This window comes from Ananas comosus, linkage group 21, assembly GCF_001540865.1.
Source record: "Ananas comosus cultivar F153 linkage group 21, ASM154086v1, whole genome shotgun sequence".
Taxonomy (NCBI): domain Eukaryota; kingdom Viridiplantae; phylum Streptophyta; class Magnoliopsida; order Poales; family Bromeliaceae; genus Ananas; species Ananas comosus.
Genome location: NC_033641.1, coordinates 1873811 through 1895927, shown reverse-complemented (window position 1 = coordinate 1895927; position 22117 = coordinate 1873811). Strand labels below are relative to the sequence as shown.

Here is a 22117-nt window from a genome sequence, read left to right as displayed (position 1 = left end):
TGCATTGCTCATATATTTTAGTAAGTGACTTTACTTTTCTTGGCGTCATCTCTGGAGAAGTTTCTAGCAAAATTCGTGGTGAAACTTATGGTGTTGTTTTCGTACTTATCGTACTTTCATTATTATTTCTATTTTCAGTTGCAGTTTCATTTTCGAGTATCAGAAGTGAATTATTCTGCACTTTTAAGCTCCAATCCTAAACTTTTTGTTCATCAAATATGACATCACGACTTATAATTAAAGAATTAGTAGCAGAATTATAAAATCAATAGGCTCTTCTTTAGCTTTATTCAACAAAAATACACTTCTGATTATTATCATTCAATTTTTATCTATTTTGTGATAGGATGTGAACAAAAGAAGTTGATCTAAAAATTTTAAAGTGTTTTACCTTCGTCTTCCAACCTGTCCATACTTTATCAGATGTAATATTCTTCAGCACTAAAGTTGAACTTCTATTGAGAATGTATGTTGCAGTAAAAATTGTTTCTGTCCAAAATTATTGAGAATGTATGCTGCAGTAGATACTGTTTCTGTCCAAAATTTGTTCGAAAGTTTTTTCGCTTTCAACACACACTTTTACCGGTAGTACTGGCTCGTCGCGAAGCAAGGGTTTTTAACTAATTTTCAATAATGTGAATTTTAATGCCTACTTGAGGTTATAAACCCCTGCGGCCTAAAAAAAAAAAAAAGAAAAAAAAAGGAAAAAAAAAGAAAAAGAAAAAAAGATCATTCCAAATCATAAACCCCTGCGGCCTAAACACACTCGCTTCCACAGTGCAGGTCTACGCTCTGCACATTTCTCCTCTTCTCTCTCTCTCTCTCTCTCTCTCTCCATGCTACTACGCAACCTTCTCCTCCGCCGCTCCGCCGCCGCGCTACGCTGCCACCCGGGGCGGCGCTCCGCCTCCTCCTCCTCCTCCTCCGCCTCGTCCCCACCGCGGAGCCACCGCCACCGCCGCGGCGGCGGCTGCGGCGGCGGCGGCGCCGCGATAGGGGGCTTCTCCTCGCCGCCGCCGCCGCTGGGGTCGTCGTCGGCGTCGGAGTGGTGGGCGGTGGACGGGGAGATGGACGAGGTCGGCGAGGGCGTGCCCCACCGCGAGCGCTTCGCCATCCCGCGCGACAACCTCCCCAACCGCCGCCGCAAGCAGATGCGCGACCAGTTCATGCGCCGCACCCGCCTCGTCCTCAAGGACTCCGTAGCCTCTAAACCCTAACCCTAACCATTACGCTTTTTCTTAACTTCCATGTTGATGTTATATGCCTCAATTTCGATTTGTGAGAATCACGTGTCGCTGTTCTTTGGGGTTTAGCTTCATCAGTGGCTTCTCTGGTGTTGCTCTACCCGAGATGTCTTTTTATGTTGCTGTTGTGTGCCTCAATTGTTGTTTCATATTGTGTCAAATTTCTATTCTTTTATAGTTTTGATTTGCAAGGTTTAGGCTAGTTACTGGGTTCTGTGGTATTTGTTATAGGCTATTTACTGGGTACTTGTTATAGGCTTCAATTATTTCATGTTGTATCAAAGCTCTCTTCTTTTGTAGTTTAATTGTAAAGGCTTGTTCGGCCCTGCAGTATGGAGTAGTGCTGTGTGGGAAGTGCTACTGGAGAAGCTCAGTTATGCAATTTCCCCAATAGCTTCTTTGTGCGGCAGATTCAAAATGTTAGCAAAATATGTACTGCAAAATGTTAGCACCTAGTTTTAAACTAAATTTATCGATGTATGCAAAGTAATTTTGTTTTTACTCGAATCATTGAGAGTCAAATAAATTAGGACAATTTTTTAGGATCATTCTCGATTCGCATGAAGCTATGTCCACATGGTGTCTCACTGTATCGTGCATAAAAAAGAACTTCATAATTTAAAAATAGGCTTGAAGAATCAGCTTCTCCAAAATGAAGAGAGAAACTCCCTATCGATCTAATTTGTTATAATTCGGGTCATGCTAGAGCAAGGAACACAGTGATAGGACAGAGGAAACAACACTGAGAAAAGCATAAAAAAGATTTGTAAACAATGAGGAATGAAAGAGGATTGTTAATAAGTCTGATGATAGGATAATTGTGTTCTGCTCTCTGAGATTTTCAGTAGATTTGAATGCATTTGGCTGTCTTCCTGGCTTCGCCAGTTTAACTACCACAAGAAGATTTTAATGCCTCTGTTTATCCTCAGATGATGAAAGACGAGATCATGAGAGGTTTGAAGTAGTTTGTAGCATGCCGGTGGCTGTATGCTATGGAAAGTGTCCTAATTATGAATTTAATTTTACTTAGCCATCTGAGGATGTGGCCCAACTCTTCTTGTACACTGTAACTCTTCTTGTACACTGTAAACTGAGGTCCTAAGGAAAGGTGCGGCCTGTTCTTACATGATCCAACTTTTCTTTTGGAAAAGGCTAGAGAGTTCTAGTAGTTGAAGGGCTCTTAAAATATGTGTTCTCAGACGGTTAAGAGAGGAGAACTGTTTAGGTTAGTTAAGTGATTGAGCATATAAATCTTTTGTTTCTTTCTTACGGTAAACGGGGTTCTTTGTGAGTTGCTTTGTATCTCTTTGAAAATTCAGGCTCTATTCCTGACTCTCTTGGTATTTGGTAATATTAGTGAAATATAAATAACATCTTGAAAGTTTTTTTTTTACATCACGATGCTAGGCTTTTTGACTATGGTTTGTAATTTTGGGAGAAGCTCCCAAATTTGATGAGTGCCGCATTGAATATAAGGTCTTAAATTGAAACATTTTGGTTTTTTAGTTAGACTGCATACAAAAAAGGCTTAACTGTAGAACATCAATTCAAATTGACTGGAAATTGCTTATAGGTATAAAGGAGGCTTATAGTTTGTGTTATACAAGATGATGTGATTCTTGGTATATTTTTCTGAGCAAACAATTTACGAGAAGAACAATTATCAGAACAAGTAGTTCCATGAATTGAACTCCTTATGGAGCTCTTAATTTTACCGTTTGATTCATTTTAGTTTGTGATTGTTGTGTGATTTGTTTGAAAATTGCTCACTGTATAGTATATTAGGGCCATCCAATATGTGGACATCATGCTTTTCTTGTTTACTTTGAACATAATCATTTTGGGATCTGGTAATGTAATATACATGAAACTATCATTATTTTCTTTTTTTTATAGTTCTTTTTTTTTTTGTTATGCTTCTGCAGTTACAATAACTGTATTCCCAAAACCAGTTAATTAATTCTTATGTAGTTTGAGGCTGAAATCATAATTTGACAGGAGCAAGAGTCTTGGTGTAAAAGGTACATGGAGTTATATCAAGAGATGAGGGAGAACTGGGAACGATTGTACTGGGACGAAGGGTACTCGAAAAAGATTGCCCAAGATCATGTCGATTACGAATCTGCTGAAGATGATGACTTCGATTTTTCACCATACAGGTAACAAGTCATTGAATTCGCTAGGAGATAACTCTCCTCTGCACTAATCTATCAAATTTCACAAATAATTTAATTTGAGCTGAAGTTGTTTTATCAAATTATAATATTTTGTAATTTTGGTCTTCACGGGAGGGCAAGTCAGGATCTTTTCTCCTCGTGTATTTAAGTATGAGAAGGATTGTGGTAAATGTAACTGCATTAAACTTTGTCCTCTTTATGGGTCTGTGGAAAAGGAAGAGGGAGCTTGTGCTTTTCTGCATCATCGTTTCTTGCTTTTTCTCAGTGAAGTTCTATCAACTTTTTGAATAAAATGTTGGAACTCCCAGTTCTTTTGATGCAGCTATTCTCTAATTCCTTCTCTTCTACTGCAGGAGAAGTCAATCTCATACAAAGCTAAATAAGGTACTTCTCTTGGTTTATGATTTTGTGCTGTACGTAACTAATGTCGGATCACAACTTAAAAGAAGGAAATCTAGTTGAAGTAATATATACCGTGAAGTGACCACTCCGTAAACAAAATGATCATAAACTGTTTTTAGAGAAAGACATCTTATTGCTGATGCATGATGTATCTGAAGATTGCTCTGATTTATCTTGGCTAACCAGTAATTTGAGCATACTAGTTTATGTTACTTGTATTGATTCACCAAACTGCCACTTTAAATTTATTTCATTAGAATAATATGAGAATGTTATGCAGGAACAAGCTTTTGGGGGAAACAAACAGGATGATCGGTGGGAAAGGGTTAACCAAATTCGCGACAAGTTTGAATATGATCGGGAGAGAAGGATGAGAGAGAAAGGTTAGCGGACTCTTTTTTCTTTTTTCATCTTCTTTTTTTGTTTAACTTGTTATCTAGATATATATCGTATAGGTAGAGATGAATATGAATTGATCGGCCACTTAACTATGCATGATTTGATGAATGCCTTTATTTGCCTCGCTTTTTATAAATATAACAACAAACCAACATGAATATCTAATATGATAGTAGTTATTCGCAAATTGATGTAAATCTTGTAATTCGAGAATATAGTGGAAAGTTCTCTCTCTATAGTGAATTGGCATTAGAGGATGTATCTAATCATTATAGAAATTTCTCCTTATGGGTAGGTTAAACTGGTGCCAATATTCGCAATTTTACATATTATGCCGTAAATCTCTTACTTTTATTTTCTTTCTATCTCACATCTTTCTGTTGTTTGCAGCATTTGCTCCCATGAACATGGCAAATAATTTCGACTCGCGGGATCCAAGTCCCAGAAACCAGCCATTTGACGCCGAGAAGTTCTTCCCACAATCTTACAGAGATTAAAAAGGTCAGCTACTTAAATACCTTCTTTTTATGTTTATAAATGAAGAGCATGAAGAAAAGACGGCTTCGCGCTGCTCGTAAAGAAAGTAAGCGTCCGAAATGCGCTTATTAATGACCTGTCTAATTTCATATTTCTAATAATAATAGTTGCCAGTATTTTTTTTTTCCCCTCAGTTTGTGATAAATGAAATTCCATAAATAGGAAATTCTGTTTCTCACGAATAAATCTCGTTTATAAATTCGTGCAAGAAAATTCTCACTGTTCTGTTGTTTCTCTTCTCGAGTTGATTCAAATTGAGAACTTTTTATTCATCTGTTAAACGCATTTATGTGTGCACTGTTCTCAGTTGTAATGAATTGAATTTAGGGCTTGTTTGGTTCAAGGGTGGAATTGAAATGGATAATGGAATGAGAATGAATTGGAATGGTAATTGGAATGGCCCACTCCCCTAAGACGTTTGGTTTATTTGTGGATTGAAAATTGGAATGAATTATTCACATTTCATTGTTTGGTTTGTATAAACTAAAAAAATTATAGGATACTATAATACTAATTTTACTCTCAAATATAAATTTATATTATTTAAAATTTATGAAAAATATAATACTATTCTCTAATAAGTTTTCCAAAAAAAATATTAAATTTATTTTTAAAAACTTTTATTGATGTGAGTTAGGGATAGAGTTTTGAGAGAGGATAGGTTTTTTTTTTTTTTTTTTGATGAGAAAGGGGTGAAAAGAAGGAGGGTGAGATGGTCACATGGACTTCGATAACTTAGTAGGTTTCTGGAATGAAATCTCAATCCGGGCTAAAAGATCGGAATCAAGTTGAAGGCTAATGGGCCATTCCCATTCCAGTCCGGAATAGGAATTCCAAACCGATTCATGCGAACCAAATAAAATTAACCGGATTTGATCAAATCGATTTTTATTCCATACTCAAAATGAATGAATCAAACGAGCTCTTAGAGTAGGAAAGGTGTTAGCAGTAACGTCCCAATAGTTCCACATCCGACGGAAAATGAGTTCTGATTGAGAATATAAGGGGAAATGGAATTTAATTGGAAATATAAGAGGCCACGTACTCTAATAATAATAATTAGATTTAAACATTTCTAACGAATTATTATTATTATTAGCAGTACTCAATACATAAGTACTGAAATGACAAAAATATGTTTCACCGAAGTTGTCATTTTCTCTACATCTTATTAAGGACACCAACTACTTTAGAACACCTGCAGGCCTTGGCAAGTATCATTCGTTCATCTATCTACTCCTTTTGATCCTTGAGGCCTTGCTGTAGTTTCTACAGAAGTGCTCTTTGAGTAAAGCTGTGTGAAGAAACACGAATAGATTTTCATCAAATTCTTTAAAGAACGTATCATCGTAGTAGAATCTGAAACTTTAGATTCAAATGGCGTGGTAGCATAGATATATAACTAGAACCAAGCAATAAACATCATAAGTTGAAAAAAAAAAAACATTATCTAATCTACTATACCCTATTTATCTTCTGGCCTGTCGTAAGATTTGTTGTCACGAAAAAAAAGGGGCTTTTTTTTGCAATTGGTTCCTTAGAAAAAAATTATTTTAAAATTAGTCCGAAACAAATTTATAATTGTAAAAATGGTCCTACACCTGTCACGCAGACGTCACGTCAGCGCCACGCGAGCGGGGCTGGGGCTAAGGTGTTAAGTTGAATATGATGAATGATTCACCGTATTTAATTATTTATACACCAGCACAAAGGCGGTGTCACTAAACACGGTGAATGATTTACCGTGTCCAGACACTGTGAACCATTCATCGTGTTCTTTCCGTATTAAACTCTCGAGCCGTCTTCCCCACTCTCTCTCTCTCTCTCTCTCTGTGGCCCACCCAAACCCCCCCCCCCCCCCGCCCACCCCCCGCCACCCCCTCCGCCACGCGCGTCGCCACGTCTCTCTCGCCTAGCTATCAACCTACCCTCTTTCTCTCTCTAACACTAGAACCCCACCTCTCTCTCTCTCTCTCTTCTTCTTACTCTCTCACTGCGCATGCACCCCCTTTTTTCTGACGGAGGTAAAAATCTCTCACTCTCACCCTTTCTCTTCCTCTCACTCTCTTCCGAACCCAAGCTGATATAGGTTGGTGATTTCGAGTTACCTCCCCCCAACCCCCCCCTCCCACCCCCCTCTTTCCCCCTTCTCCCCACAGAACCTCCTCTTTCTCTCTCACATATCACCCGCTCTCTCTCTTACACACAGATCATTCTCTCTCTGTCTCTCTCACAGATTACTTTCTCTCTCTGTCATCACCCCTTTTCCTCCAGAGCTCTTAATCGGCATAAAAATCGTATAAATCGTTTTCGCAAAATGGTAATTTCATCTCTCACCCTCTCTTTTGTTGTATGTTAGAGATGTGCTATATTAATTTGTTATGAGTATAATACTTTTGTACATTTTATTATTTAACTTTAGAACTCTATGTCCGGCGAATGTGTTTTTTTTTTATATCTATTGGGATGAAAATTTAGTCGTGAATAATAATGTACCACGATATATTGGCGGCCGTAAAGAATTGGTTGTTATTCAATGTGATACACATTTCGAAAATTTGAGATGGAAATATACAATGTTACCAACTATGATCGAGTGGAAGACTGTCTCCACATAATGGTTAGATGTCCAATGTGAGCCAACGGATGGGAATTAGTTAACATATCAAGTGACAATGTATTATCTGGCGTGATGGGTTTTTTTTCGTTCTATGGATGTATAAAATTATTCATAGAAAAACATGTGTCGACTACACAAGACCGTCCAAGCACCGTTAATTATACGGAAATGCGCTGTAGTGATTATCAAAGGAATTACGTCAATCGTAAATGAGTTCCTACATCAAGGTATAGAGTAATAATTTTTATAAATATTTTTTATAATTCCTCAATTAGCTTAGGTGGGCGAAATTAATAACTTTGTCTTGTAAGTGTTATAGAGAGTTTGGAGTTCCATGTGTACCAGTTAGTGCATCATTGCCATCTAGTATAATGGATCCGTCTCTGTTGGTTGGTCAAAATGAGCGGTAGGTAATTGTATGATTGAGTTATATAAAAATTGGACCAATGCGAATACTTAATCTTAAATATCTTTCTAGGTTTACTATCCCTCATAATTAAAGTGAGGGTTCATCATCTAGTGTTTGTGAATGGACCGATTGGAAAGTGAGAACTGCAATTGATAATGAGGACGTAATTGGAAGTGATGAGGAGTATGTTATTGAAAGTGATGAAGAAGATTAAAGGCGAATTGATACTGATTCTAGTGATGATGAGGAATCCTTTGTTCCGCATTCTTTGGATCCTACTCATGACGGTGGTTTGAATACACTCACATGCGCCATTCAAGATGAAGGTGTTGAATGGATTAAAAATTCAAATATCAACAACGATGATGTGCAGAACTCGGTGGAATTCGAAGAATTTGAAGATCAACGACAACGGTTTCTCCTAGGTAATGAATTAATTCATCAAACCGTTGTTGATGCATATAGTGAACAAACTATTGATCAGAGTCCTCTAAGTGATGAGGTATGGGCTAATCGAACATTTTCTGATAAATCATCCTTGGTGAACATTTTGGAAGCTTGGTACATCGCACATAATGTGCAATTTAAAGTTGTTAAGTCCAATACAATTAGATATATTATGAGATATGTAGTCAATTCTTGCCCATGGAGATTACATGCCTCTCAACTGAAAGGTAGTTCATTTTTTAAAATAAAGACTTATAGAGCTCCACCACGGCCAGACATACTACCGACAGCTGCTATGGTTGAGTATGAGATTAGACAGGTGATCGAGACGCAGGACACTCAGCCAGTTGTTGAAGGTGCTGCTATCGAACATCTCGAGTCTCGACCAGTTGGAAGTCATAGAGCCCTTCGATGAGCATGGTGTTGATCGTGGTCGCGGTCGAGGTAGGGGACGTATAGGTAGACGTGGTCGAGGGACCAGGAGGAGAATATGATATTACATTTTTGTAAATTTTAAATTAAACAGAACTTTCTATATTATTGTGATTATATTATTGTAAAACTTACTCTATTTTTTGATATTTTGTTGTGATGATATGGTATTGATGCTCTATTGATATTATGTTGGATTTATTGTTGTGTTGGACTTATTGTTGTGTTGGATTTGTTGATGTATTTGTTAGTGTTGAATTTGTTACGTTGTTGATATTGAATTTGGTATGTTGTTGTGTTGAATTCTGCACATAGTGGGCTGTATTTCTACTGAACACAGTGAATGACTCGCCGCGTTTAGACACGTTGAATGGTTCACCGTGTTCAAACGCGGTGATCCATTCACCACGTTTAGTGTATTATATACCACCTTCATGCGGGTGTGTAAGTAACTGAACACGGTGAACCATTCACTGTGTTTGAATACGGTGAATGGTTCATTGTATTCAACTTAACATCCTGATCTCAGCCCCGCTTGCGTGGTGCTGATATGGCGCTTGCGTGGCAGGTGTAAGATCATTTTTATAATTATAAATTTATTGGGGCTAATTTTAAAATAATTTTTTTAAAAAATAAAGTTTTTTCAAGAGCCAATTGCCCAAAAAAGCCCGAAAAAACCGCAGCAGGAGCTTTGTTTACAAATAAATCTAATAATAATATTTTACAAAGTCTACAACTTAATTATCAATTATACCTTTCTCTTCGTGATTTACATTTCGTTGCCAATTAAATACTATCACGTCACGTATACTATTTGTATAGTGTTATACCTCTTCTTCTTTTTTTTCTATTTTTTTGGCGAGTATATCATTACTCGTTAGGATAAATGCCATGTCTATCATACGTGTACGTAGAATTAAAAGCTTTATGTTGGCTAAATTAATACGGGACCTATATGGGACCTACGTTATTTATTTTTGGAATTAGTTTCATACGTATTCCTACAAATATAGTGAATGACAAATATATTTTTATAAAATTTAATTTTTATATAGTGGTTCTATAAAAGTTCTGATATTTTTAAGCATGTTCTTCTGATTTATTACCGTTAGATAATTATTTATATTTTCAATTTTGTTATCACAAATATATCCTTTTAAAAACCATAACAACATAATAATATAAGAGGAGTAAAAATATCAAAAAATAATCAGGATTAGGTATTTAATTTATGGTTAACTAAATTTTTTTAACGGATTCTAACAGCAGGAATATATTTGAAAACGTCAAGACTTTTGCTGTGATAATATATAAAAATTGAACTTTATAGGAATATATTTGACATTTACTATGTTTATAGTGACCTGTATAAAATTAACTTTTTTTTTTTTTTTNATCTCATAGTCATAGCGGCCCCTGGAATAGCACAAATAGTATATAGAATTTATAGATCCGCAAATGTGTATGGGAATAACAAATCCCTGCTCTTCTTTTTTAATTACTTATCTAATAAAATGCCATGTAATTAATTTGGACTCCTGCATTTGTTCATTCGAAAACAACAAAGATTAGGATTCCTGCAATTTGAATGCGAAATGCCACTACTCGGCTCTACGTGCTGCGATCTTAATAACCCAAAACTTATCTCCCCTCACAATAATAGCTCTTTTCCAAAACCGACCGTCCCTGGCGCAAGTGGTAAAAGGTTTGATGGTTAGTATCCGAAGTTCGAAGTTCGAATCCTACATGATTCACATTTTCAGCAAGTTTATTTCTAAATGNGCGCAAGTGGTAAAGGGCTTGGCAGTAAGGATGTCAATGGGTACAGATATTCGAAATATTATTCGAACTCAAATCCGAACGGAGCGAATTTATTCGATACTATATGGATATGGTTTCGGATATGGATATCAAAAACAAAAACCCGACGGATATGGATACGGATATGGATTTTGACGGTACCCGACCCAAACCCGAATTTATTTTATATTATATATAATATGTATATGAAGAAACTTGATGTTATATTTGAATTTGTATTTTAAAAATTTAGATTTTATATAATATATTTTGAAATATTGAAAATAAGAATAATTATTTCGGGTTCGGATTTTCGGGTTCGGGTTTGGATATGGATTTTTAAAATCCGTCGGGTTCGGGATTTTAAAAATCCGCTCCGAATCCGATCTGTTGACATCCCTACTTGGTGGCGGGTACTCAAGATCTCAAGTTCGAATTCTAGTTGATTTATATTTTCAGCTAAGTTTTTTTTAAAAAAAAAAAATAAGTAAAACGGATAGCATACTATCTTTCTCTCTGGAAAAAAAAAAAAAAAAAAAAAAAAAAAAAAAAAAAAACTCTTTTCCAAATGAAAGGGACTAAACATGCCACCTCATGTGGGCCCTTTTTGTGTTTAAGGGCGGCTACCTGACTTTAATGGGCCGACATAGATATATTCTTTTTGAGAAAATTATTTATATATTTCTACATAAGTCGGGGAGAAAACATGCAGAGATATATTCTTTTGAGAAAATTATTTATATATTTCTGAATTTTTTTCTATTAGTGAACTGTTAGAAACAATCGATATCTCTATATACTCTTCCACCGTCATCAGCTTTCTCTTATTCACCCTTAAGTTACGAGCAGTAGATGTATTTTGACTTCTTTTTAACTATTTTCGGATTTAACCCGAGATGACTTAACGTGTATTAATAGTAGGATTATTTTTGAATAACGGAGAAATATACAAAAATAGATTTGAAACAAAAAAAGTAGAGATATATAAGATATTTCAGAAGTTTTTTGGGGTATATTAGATATTATCCCTTTTTTTTTTTTTCTGTTTCGCAGTGAAGCTGCAGGAATCATATCTTAACTAAATTTACGCGATCTACGAAATGTGCACGTATGCTCTGCTCGGATGCGAGAACATTTTGTTCAGCAGCATAATTTTTTATTTATTTATTCAAAAAGCTTGTAATACTTGATAGATTAGGATTGTGATCGAATTTGTAATCTGGCATATTATATTCGTCCATCGATTAATATTAGGAAAATAAAATAAATAATTACGTAGGTAAAATATATTATTCTATCAAATAATATATGTCGAGACATACCAACTATCAAGAACGAAAGATCGAGCTCAAGAAAAGTCATCACTGGATAATTTATTACGACATCCAAATAAGGCCGTAAATGTAAATGTGTACCTCTCTACAATTCCCAACATTGGATGCATAGTCTCAATATTGTTTGGTCTTAATGTGTGACTAGGATTGATGTATGCCTAGTCCTAAAACCTTACATCACTTGCCACAATCATTACAAGAGACCAAAGGAAAGGAAAAAAAAAGATAGCTAAGACCAAAAGCTAAGATTGTTTCCCCTCTCTCTCTAAGAAGTTTGGCATAGATGATGATGCCTCCCACTTTGTGAAAGCTCCAACAATATGATGGGATCCACTCTTCCTCCTCTTCTTATTTCACCACAAAGTTGGTACCAAAATATTTAGAGGTGGTGTTCCCCTCATAAAAATTTGCTACACTTCATTTTTAGGAGAGAAACTCAAATAAGATAACACCTTCCTCATACAACTCTCAATAATTTGAGGGTAGGGGATCATTGAGCTCACCAATTGGATGGTTTCGTCCTTTTCGAGGGCCCAAAACTTTCGGCAAGTGGCGAGCGACTATAGGAAGTTGGTCCAGCACCTAGAAATTGAATTGTCGTGTTATTAATAAAACTCTTTAGGTATGATATTGACACGTAAATTCATTATATCTGGTCTGCTGACCAACTGTTCCAGTTTAATGCATCCCATTCGCTTCTAGTAAAGATGCCTTCATTAATGTCGCTTTCGGAAAGTGAGATATGCTGAAACTAATGGAGAGAGATTGAAATGGCATTGGAAAATTTTTACTCCTACAAGGGTAGCACAAGTTGGTGTACTTTAATGCTTAAAAAATAAGGAAGGATTGTTAACATAAGCACCAATTGTAATTATAGCAGAGAAATTTTCACTAACATGTCAACCAGATTAGGATGAAATTAAATTGTGGTTCTGCTTGATTGGCTTAAAGTGTATAACACATCTTGTTTCATCCTAATTGATAAATTTCAAAGAGAATGGTAAAGTTTTGGCCAAATATATATTACTTTAATAAGTTACACTTTAATTAAACTATTCCTGCTTAAGCTATTCATGTGATAGAATGTTGACATAGGAGTCACTTAGCATCTATTACTGGCTATTTTCAAATTGTTTTATATTAGATCGATCTTTTGAGTTATATGATATCAGACTGTGTGCAATAAGTCCAACCAAAGGTTTTAAGACTATTATTCTTGAATTAATTTTTTATGAGATTGATCTTTTAAATCATGCAAATATGGCCATGCAACATCTTAGCCAACATTAAAATGATCATAATAGGAGAAAAGTTGTGGATGCCCCCAAAGCTCACAGTGTTTGAGTACTCAACAATGAAGCTCATGAAGGCTATGTACAAACTTTTTGACATTGTAGGTTGTGGCCATTATGAGTGCCACATGGGATTTTGTGTAAACTGGTTTTAATTGCTTGTGAATTGTAATGACATGTCATCCTTTTTTATCCCTTGATAATGTTTTGAGCCATTATTTGAAAGGGATTCTTTAAGTGAATTGTAAACTAGGTTTTAATATGGAATCTTAAATCATTTTGGCTACATTTGAGATTGTATAGAAATTGCGTTCTGTACGGAGAAAAGATACGATGCAAATATATTTCATTTGTCTCTACAAAACAATATCATGTTCTATAGATCGTCGTGATTTGATTGTGACATAATTTGTGTAATCCCAGCGAATAATATAGAAACTTGTCGCGGTATGTTTTTTCTCGATAACTTAAACCTCAATACCAAACAGACCCGAAGCTTTGTCCAATTTATGATTTACCATCAATGATTCAACTGCAAGCCATCAGAATTAAGACCCCTATTTTTATTAAATTAGCTAAACATCCATTAAGAAAATTAATTACCTAGCTGAACACATGAATTGGTAATTAAGCTAGTCACATCTCACATGACAAATGAACATAAAATCAAATTAACGAAAATAGGGTTTTATAATAAAAAAAAAAAAGTAATTCATACCTGCTCATTCTAGGGTTTAGAAAAATTTTTAGATTTTTAGTATGATTTTTATTTTTTCTGACAAGATAAGGACTTAATCTGATTGGATCTTTGAAAATTAAAAATGCTCCCTGTACAACCCAAAAAAAATAAAATTTTTTTTTCTAACAAGACAAGGACACATCATTTAATACAAAATTGAAAAATACTTTTTGTACACTCAAACAAAGGGTAATTTATATCCACTTATCCTAAGGTTTAAAAAATCTTTTAAGATTTTTAGTATAATTGTTTTTCCCTGACAAGATAAAGGACCCAATATGATTAGATCTTTGAAAATTAAAAGTGCACCAAAAAAAAAAAAATTTACATTTGCTCATTCTAAAATTTAGAAAACCTTTTAGATTTTTAGTATAAGATTTGTTTTTTTCCTACAAGGTAAGGACTCAACATGACTGGACTTTTGAAAATTCAAAATGCTCCTTCTACATAAAAAGAAGGGATAATTTCATATACCATTCATATGATTCCATATTTTTTTACTTTAGTATTCTATATTTTAAAGTGTATCAATTTAGTATCATATAGTTTTTTTTATCTTTTTATTATCGATTACTAATTTTTTTTCTGTTAAATCAATGACAAAATTAAAACTAAAGAATACTGAAGTGAATATTCGATAAATCTAAGTAAGATATCTGAAGTTTTTTTGTATATAATTTAACGAAATATTAACGGAGGAGTTGACGAAAAAAAAAATAAATGAAACTACAGGATACTAAAATAAAAATATGCGAAACTATAGAAGTGGTATCTGAAGTTTATCCTAAAAAAAGGAATAATTTATGTCCGCTAATCCTAGAACCTAAAAAAATTTATTAGATTTGTAATATAATTTTTATTTTTTGTGACAAAATAAGTGATTCAATATGATTGAATCATCACCAGAGTGTAAAATTTATTCCTATATTTTGTGTATACAGTTGCATCTCATTGCTTGTGCCTTTTTAACTAATAATGGATTGGTCCCATGACATTTATGTTTGTTTCATCTTGTGGACCAATAATTCATCATCTTGTGGTTGTGCACCAACCAACACCTGCATTTTATATATATATATATATATATATATAAAATTGAGCTCCTATACTTTTAAAAGTACCAAGTTATTGGTACTTGTAGATTTTTAGCCATTGGATTAAGAGATATGCGGTTAGTATGATGTGGGCCCCTTAGGGTTGAGTGGGTGGTTGGTTAAATAGTATAATCTAATGGTTGAAAATGATCCGAGGAATAGATCTAACGGTAAAAAACTTACAAGCACCAAGTTCTTGGTGCTTTTACAAGCACCATAGTTAGACTCTATATATATATATATATATATATATATAGAGTCCGGCTGTAATACTATCGATAGTACCAAGGATTTGGTGCTATCGAGTTTTCCACCGTTAGATTTAACCCTCTGATTATTTTTACCCATTAGGTTATACTATTCAACCAACCACTCACTCAACCCTAGGGGACCCACATCATCCTAACCATCCATTTCTCAATCTAAGAACTAAAAAATTAATATCACCAATAACTTGGTGCTATTGATAGTATATTTCAGCCTTGTTCTATATATATATTTACATATAGGGTAAATTGCATTGTTACCCCCTGAACTTTTGGCGAGTTTCACTTTACCCCTCGAACTCCTAAAATGGACAACTAACCCCCTAAACTCTAATATTTTGTTCATATTACCCCTTCCGTAAGTTTTCCGTCAAGCTCCGTTAACTGGAAACTGGCGGAATGGGTAAAACGAATGAAATATTAGAGTTTAGGATGTTAGATGTCTATTTTAGGAGTTTGGAGGGTTAAGTGAAATTCGCCAAAAGTTCAGGAGGTAGTAGTGCAATTTACTCCGTATGGGACTCTTGACTATAAATTATTTTATTATAATATGTTACTTATGGATTGGCTACTAATCCTCAAGTTAGTGATTATACTTGATTTTGAATTTATATATATTTTTTATCCTAAAATAAATTATACCATAATTTATCCTACATTTTATTGTAATAAAATAAAAGTAAAAGAAATGAATTAGAGTGGCTTAAAGATAAAAAAAGAGCGATACTAACTACATACGATGCTCGAATACTTTACTATCATGGTATACTCGCTAATATGATTGATTTACAATAGGTGTCCTCACTCAGATATAGAGATTTTAATTTTCAGTTAATTTTCTGTAGTACTCGTTTGTCCCTTTTATCTTTAGAAGTATTATTCTATAAAATACAGTTAAATAAAATTTTTGTACTTCATTTCAGCCAATTAGAAATTTTTAATATAAAAATATAAAAATAATTTATAGTAATAATTTGGGTAAATTGTATTGTTACCGTCTGAACTTTTTGGCGAGTTTCACTTAACCCTCCAGACTCCTAAAATAGACATCTAACACCCTAAACTCTAATATTTTATTCGTTTTACCCCTTCCGTCAGTTTTCGGTTAACGGAGCTTGACGGAAAACTGACGGAATGGGTAACATGAATGAAATATTAGAGTTTAGGGGGTTAGATGTCCATTTCAGAAGTTCGAGGGATAAAATGAAACTTCGCCAAAAATTCAGAGAGTAATAATGCAATTTACCTTTTATATATACTAGTGTAGTTACCTGCGCGATACAGCGGGTAGATATTATCGAAATAATTATTTTATTTATTATCATTGATCATCGATGATGGTCTGAAAAAATAAACCTAAAATATACAATTCATCAAATATGTAAAAAATATTACTCTAACTATAAAATATAGAATATTATTTTAAATAATCAGCAAAAATTAAATTGATAAAAGAGCAATAATAACACAGAGCTACTATAACTACTGCAATAGCATTTCCAACAAACCATTACCTGACTCGTTGCTTTCTTGGTGAGGTGGTTCATACTTTTTTCTGTATCCGAAAAGAAAGTAAGTAATTTATTAACTGAAGTAGACACAATGAAAAGAATTTTATCATATCAAGAAGGTAAATTTACAGCATAAAATGTGACCACTTTCGATCTAATTTTTAAACAAATTAATTGAGCTACTAATACACTTTAGAATAGGTGGATAAAATACTTGACTTGCAATTATAAATTCAAGGGTTTGAGCTTCTGTGGCTTAGGAAACCTACAGACGTCAATGTGAATTATATAAAATGCTCTATTCACATTATAAAATAAATAAAAAGTAGAGGCATAAGTAGGTTGCGTCAGATTAGTCTTAGGAATTGTTTCTAATATTTTTTTTCTTAAAGAAAAATTAGATGTATACTCAGAAACCTATAAAGAGAATGGAAGAGAAGAGCACGATCTAATTTGGGCTAGCTTGATATTTTTTCATATTTATATATTTTGAATTTTACATATATTTTATATCAAATTAAAAATATATATATAATTAGTTATTCCAATTATTCGTTTTTTAGCTCCAATCAGTCCATAAATAACTATTGTCAGTTACAAATAATGGGCCAAAAAAATGATCCAATTCTTATCATATTTTGAGCACGAAAATTCTAGTTGGAAAGAGTCATCAAATTCTAAAAAGCTCAAAATAAATAAGTAAATAAATAAATAAAATAAATTACCGCCACGGGTACCGCCACCACTGAGGACGCGGTCACTGTCGCCATAGTCATTGTCGGCAATAGCACCGTCCTCAGCCTCGATGCCGCCCCGCCTCCCCGACCCCGCATCTCTCATCGCCCTCCGGTCGTCTAATATAAAATTAACTCTTTAAAAATATTTTATTATGAAGTTGCTAATCCTAGTTGTGTTGATATGCTCTAACTTGATAAAATAATAAATTTGTGAAATTAATAGATTTGGTGCAAGAAGAATATGGAGGGGTGAAAGTTTATGCTAAGAGAGCGGAAAGGTAAGATACACGTACATTGCAAGGAGAAGATGGAGGGATGGGAGTGAAGCCGAGGGGAATAAATTATATATGTTAATTAATTAATAGAAGTTTGTAAATTAATAGATTTATTGCAAGAAGAAGATGGAGGAGTGGAAGTTTATGCTTAAGAGAGGGGGAAGGTAAGGTATACGTTGCAAGGAAAAAATAGAGGGGTTGGAGTTAAGACAAGGGAACATGGGCTGAGTTAAAAAAGAAAAAGTAATGTGATTGTGCCATATCAGTAAGATTATTGAGAAATCATATATGTTAATAGTGTAGGGCCCGCGCTTTTTTGGCGGGTAAATAATATTTTATCAAATTTAAATATTTTAATTTGTAGTATTTTAGCAAATTTAAAAATTTTAATTTGTACCCAATCCAAATGGGCCCTAAGTGTATAAAAAATGATACAGATGATTAGTTTCTGCTTATATAAAAATATGCACTATATCATATATATAGATGATAATAAATTATCTATAGATGAACATATCAAATCTTTGTGGCATAGTATATTATCTTCTTCTCTAATCAAATGAATATATTAATTTGATCAGATTAATCTACTTTTTCGATGAAGGATAATGATGCGAATTGGCTAAAAAAAAAAAAAAACCTGGGACGCTACGAATGCATGACAAAGAAAAGAAAAAGGAGAATAATATAATCGACTATATTGGGAAAGTAAGAAAAAAATAATATTATAGACAAAAAATCTAACAAAATTTTCACTCTACTCTAGTCGATTTTTATAGTGTGCTTATAATTGAAAATTTTTATAACTCTTATCTATGAAAAAGAGAGACAATATAGAAAAAAGTAAATAGAGAATTTAATTCTCTTATTTAATTTCTATTAGATGAACTGCCAAATTAAAAAAAATGTATTTATTGAAAACTTTATTTAAGATTCACTCTTAAAAAGAAACGGTCAAATTAAATATGCATTAATTATAAATTTTTATTTGTTTAAAGTAGAGCATGAAGCTAATTACTTTCAGTTATTAATCATGGAAGCTAAAAGGTTATTATATATATGACAACATTAGAATTAATTATATGTATTAATTTATATTAAACTATAGTTATTATTGTGATTGTATATCAATATCAGTTACTAATCATTAAATTCTCATTTTTGCTCTTTCAAAATATGGTAAAGTTAAAAATTATAGATAAAAAAGTGATTTAATTCAAAAAGGGCTATAAGAATGAACGATAATTTGACACGTGGCAAGAATTATTCTAGATCATTAAATATATATTATATTAATTTATTATTATATATATATATATATATATATATATATACAGCCCCCCCCCCCCCCTTCACTTCCACTCCCATCCCTCTCACACTCACCCAATCCAGCTATGTATAATAAGTAAGAATAATTTGATTATTTTATTTTATGTTTTTGTTACTGTCGTGACTCTGTAAAAATATTTCTAAAATTTTAAGCGTGTAAAATATAAATTTTTTTTTGAAAGTCAGAAGGAAAAAAAAAATTGCGAAAATTATATAAATTATATTAACTAAATCTGTAAAATAAGCAACACATTCAAATTTCAAAGCTAGAGTATCAAACCAACTTAACTTCGATCAAATAAATTAAGAAAATCGGATAGTAAAACTAAAACTTTGAAAGATTGAATATAATGTTCTAAATATTTTTAAAATAGTAAATATGTAGGGGGAACAATGTTACAGATACATTCTAAAGTGAGGTGTACACGTAACACCCACTCCATTTTAAGATCATTCTTATCATATTAATTTTTTAAAATTTTACTAAATTTAATTTGATTTTTATCAATTTTAGAATTGGGGATATATTTTAGAATGTACTAGAAGCTTTTTTTTCTTTTTTTTTTTCTTTTTTTGGTTCACGGTGCTCAAAGCACAGCAGCACAGTGACGTGTCACTGGCGCCACAGTGGCGCCAATTGAGCAGGTGGGGCTCCACAATTACTATTACTACTATTATTATTATGTTTTTAGTTTCGCGACGAGTGGGGCCCCACGTGTATGGCTGGGGCCCGCACTGGGTGCGCGTAGTGGGCCCCACGCTGCATGCAATTCGTAGTGGGCCCCACGGCCCACGGGACTTGGTCGGTGCCACTCGTCGCGGCGCGAATCCCCACGTGCCGGTCACGTGATCGTGAATCATCGTCCCTGCCACGTCGTCCCCCACTCGACACCGGCTCCTCCCTGCGCCCGGCCTACGCGTCCATCGCTGCACCTCCAGTGACGATCCGCCGCCGCGACCGAAGAGCCAATTCTCCTCTCGGGCCTTCCGCTGACGTGCCGAACCGGGTGTACGAAAATAAACGATGTGATGGTAAATCCGAGGGCGTCAGCGTACGGCCGGGATGACCCCACCGGGGGTTGTACCGACGAGATCTCGGCCGTCCGATCAGATTCCGCGGTGGTGGTCCCACGTCCCATCATCAACCTCCCATATCAGATCACGAGCATGTCCAGCGCATACCTCGGGAAGCGCATCCGACGTGGCGGTGGGCCCCTCCCTTCGCTGTTTGCTGTTTGATGCGATTAACCGCATCCTACCCCCGCGGGTAAACACTTGCTGGACCCGTTAAAATTTTATCCGGATCCGAATTTAATACTGAACCCGTATAATTTTGAATATAGATATAAGAAACAAAAACTCAGCAGATTTTAATTCGGATATAAATTTTTTTTGTATCCAATCTGAACCCAAATTAATTTTAAATTATATAATATAAATAAGTATTAATTTCAGACAGATTCCTTCAAACATAGTGAATGACAAATATATATTCCTATAAGGTTCAACATTTACATAATATCTCTGTAAAATTTCTGATGTTTTCAAATATGTTCCTCTTATTTGTTACCGTTAGAGAGCCGTTAAAAAACTGTCTATATTTTCATTTTGTCATCACAAATATACCCATCTAAAAATCATAACAGTATAATATAAAGAGATAAAAATGTCAAAAACTAATCAGGGTTAAATATTTAACTTGTGGTTAACTAAATTTTTCTAACGGATTTGAACGACAGAGGCATATTTGAAAACATTAGGACTTTTATAGGAACAACATATGAAAATTGAACTTTGTGAAATTTATAAATGTGTGAAAAATTATCCACCATCGAAATTTAATCCAAAAATATTTAATAAAGATTTAGTTTTATACTCACCTCCTTCCAACAAGTGGTATCAAAGAAAATCGCGCTTCCAACACATAAAATATATTAAATAGGGATAATTACCTATATGCCCCCTCAAAATTTCAGAAATATCCTATTTATCACTATTTTTTTTATCTTTTCAATATACTTTATTCTAAATTATCCCTACAGTTACCATTCGTTAAGTTAACTTAAATTAAACGTGAGTTAAATATCTACTACAGTTAAAAAAAATTAAAGTCTCTTTTGCTCTTAACTTAAGGATAAATAAGAAATGTTGAAGATAGTAAAAGGGTATATTTTTTTTGAAAAATAAAATACTTTTTTAACCCTAACTTAGGCTTTGTTTGGAATTGCGAGGAGATTACAGTACGTGCGGTGAGAAAGTACGCTGGAAAAACATCATGTTTGTTTCCATACGTAATATTAATACTGCGTTCCGCATATCGCAGAGAGCTGGTTATGATATATTTTCTGTGGTCCCACCGGAGAACGCAGAAGTATATCTCTATATGCTTTTTTCTCAACTCCATTTTATCTAATAGCGTTAGATAGACCTTAATACCAAACTAAGCCTTAAGGTAAATAAGAAAAGTCGGTGATGGTTAAATAGTATAATTAAAAGAGGCAAAATAGTAATTTTATACAAATAACAGCTATTGCTAACAATTCATTAACGAAATTTAACTCTAATAAGGATATATTTGAAATAGTTGGAATGTAAAAAAATATTTTCAATATTAGCTTTTTAAGAGAGGTAATTAAAAAATCAAAAGTTTTTCAGAAATATATAAGCAATTGCCCCTATTAAATAAGCATATAAAAATAAATACCATATTAAAAATTTTTTACCCTTAATAATTTCAGCCAATGTTATCTTATTATGAGTGCCGGGGCGGTCTACAGGTGAATCGGTACACGGGGTCCAGGGAATATTTTCTCGGTTAAAAGAATCCACATGATGGGATTGCTCTGTCGACGCCACGTCATCTCCCGCGTCCGCTTTACTTTTGTGGGGGCCCACCACCGCACCGCCACCACCCTGGACCGGGCCCACCGCCGCGTGGGGCCCGGACGCGTCGTGGCTCTTTCCAGAGCACAGTGGGCCCCAGTGGTACACTCCCCCTCAGTAAAGCCAACCAATAGATGTCCGCCACGTGGACGGAGGGTACCTCGGGAGACGTGAAGGCTTCGCGTGATGG

General features: G+C 34.3%; 1 protein-coding gene and 1 long non-coding RNA gene across 2 annotated transcripts; one reads left to right on the top strand and one right to left on the bottom strand.

Moving 5' to 3' along the window:
- Window positions 710-5102, top strand: LOC109726871. Its single transcript, XM_020256699.1, has 5 exons — window positions 710-1199; window positions 3243-3403; window positions 3775-3805; window positions 4104-4206; window positions 4613-5102. The coding sequence occupies exons 1-5, from the start codon at window positions 837-839 to the stop codon at window positions 4717-4719; spliced, it is 765 nt and encodes a 254-aa protein (XP_020112288.1). The 5' UTR covers window positions 710-836; the 3' UTR covers window positions 4720-5102.
- On the bottom strand, window positions 11823-17913 carry LOC109726830. The gene is made up of 4 exons (XR_002220629.1): window positions 17734-17913; window positions 17429-17557; window positions 16707-16747; window positions 11823-12383 (listed from the first exon to the last, which is right to left on the bottom strand). It is a non-coding gene; the product is annotated as an uncharacterized LOC109726830 (long non-coding RNA).

Coding starts and splice junctions, on each gene's coding strand:
- LOC109726871 (XM_020256699.1), top strand. CDS start 837: ATGCTACTACGCAACCTTCTCCTCCGCCGCTCCGCCGCCGCGCTACGC. Junction 1,200..3,242: donor GCCTCGTCCTCAAGGACTCC/GTAGCCTCTAAA, acceptor ATAATTTGACAG/GAGCAAGAGTCTTGGTGTAA. Junction 3,404..3,774: donor TTCGATTTTTCACCATACAG/GTAACAAGTCAT, acceptor CTTCTACTGCAG/GAGAAGTCAATCTCATACAA.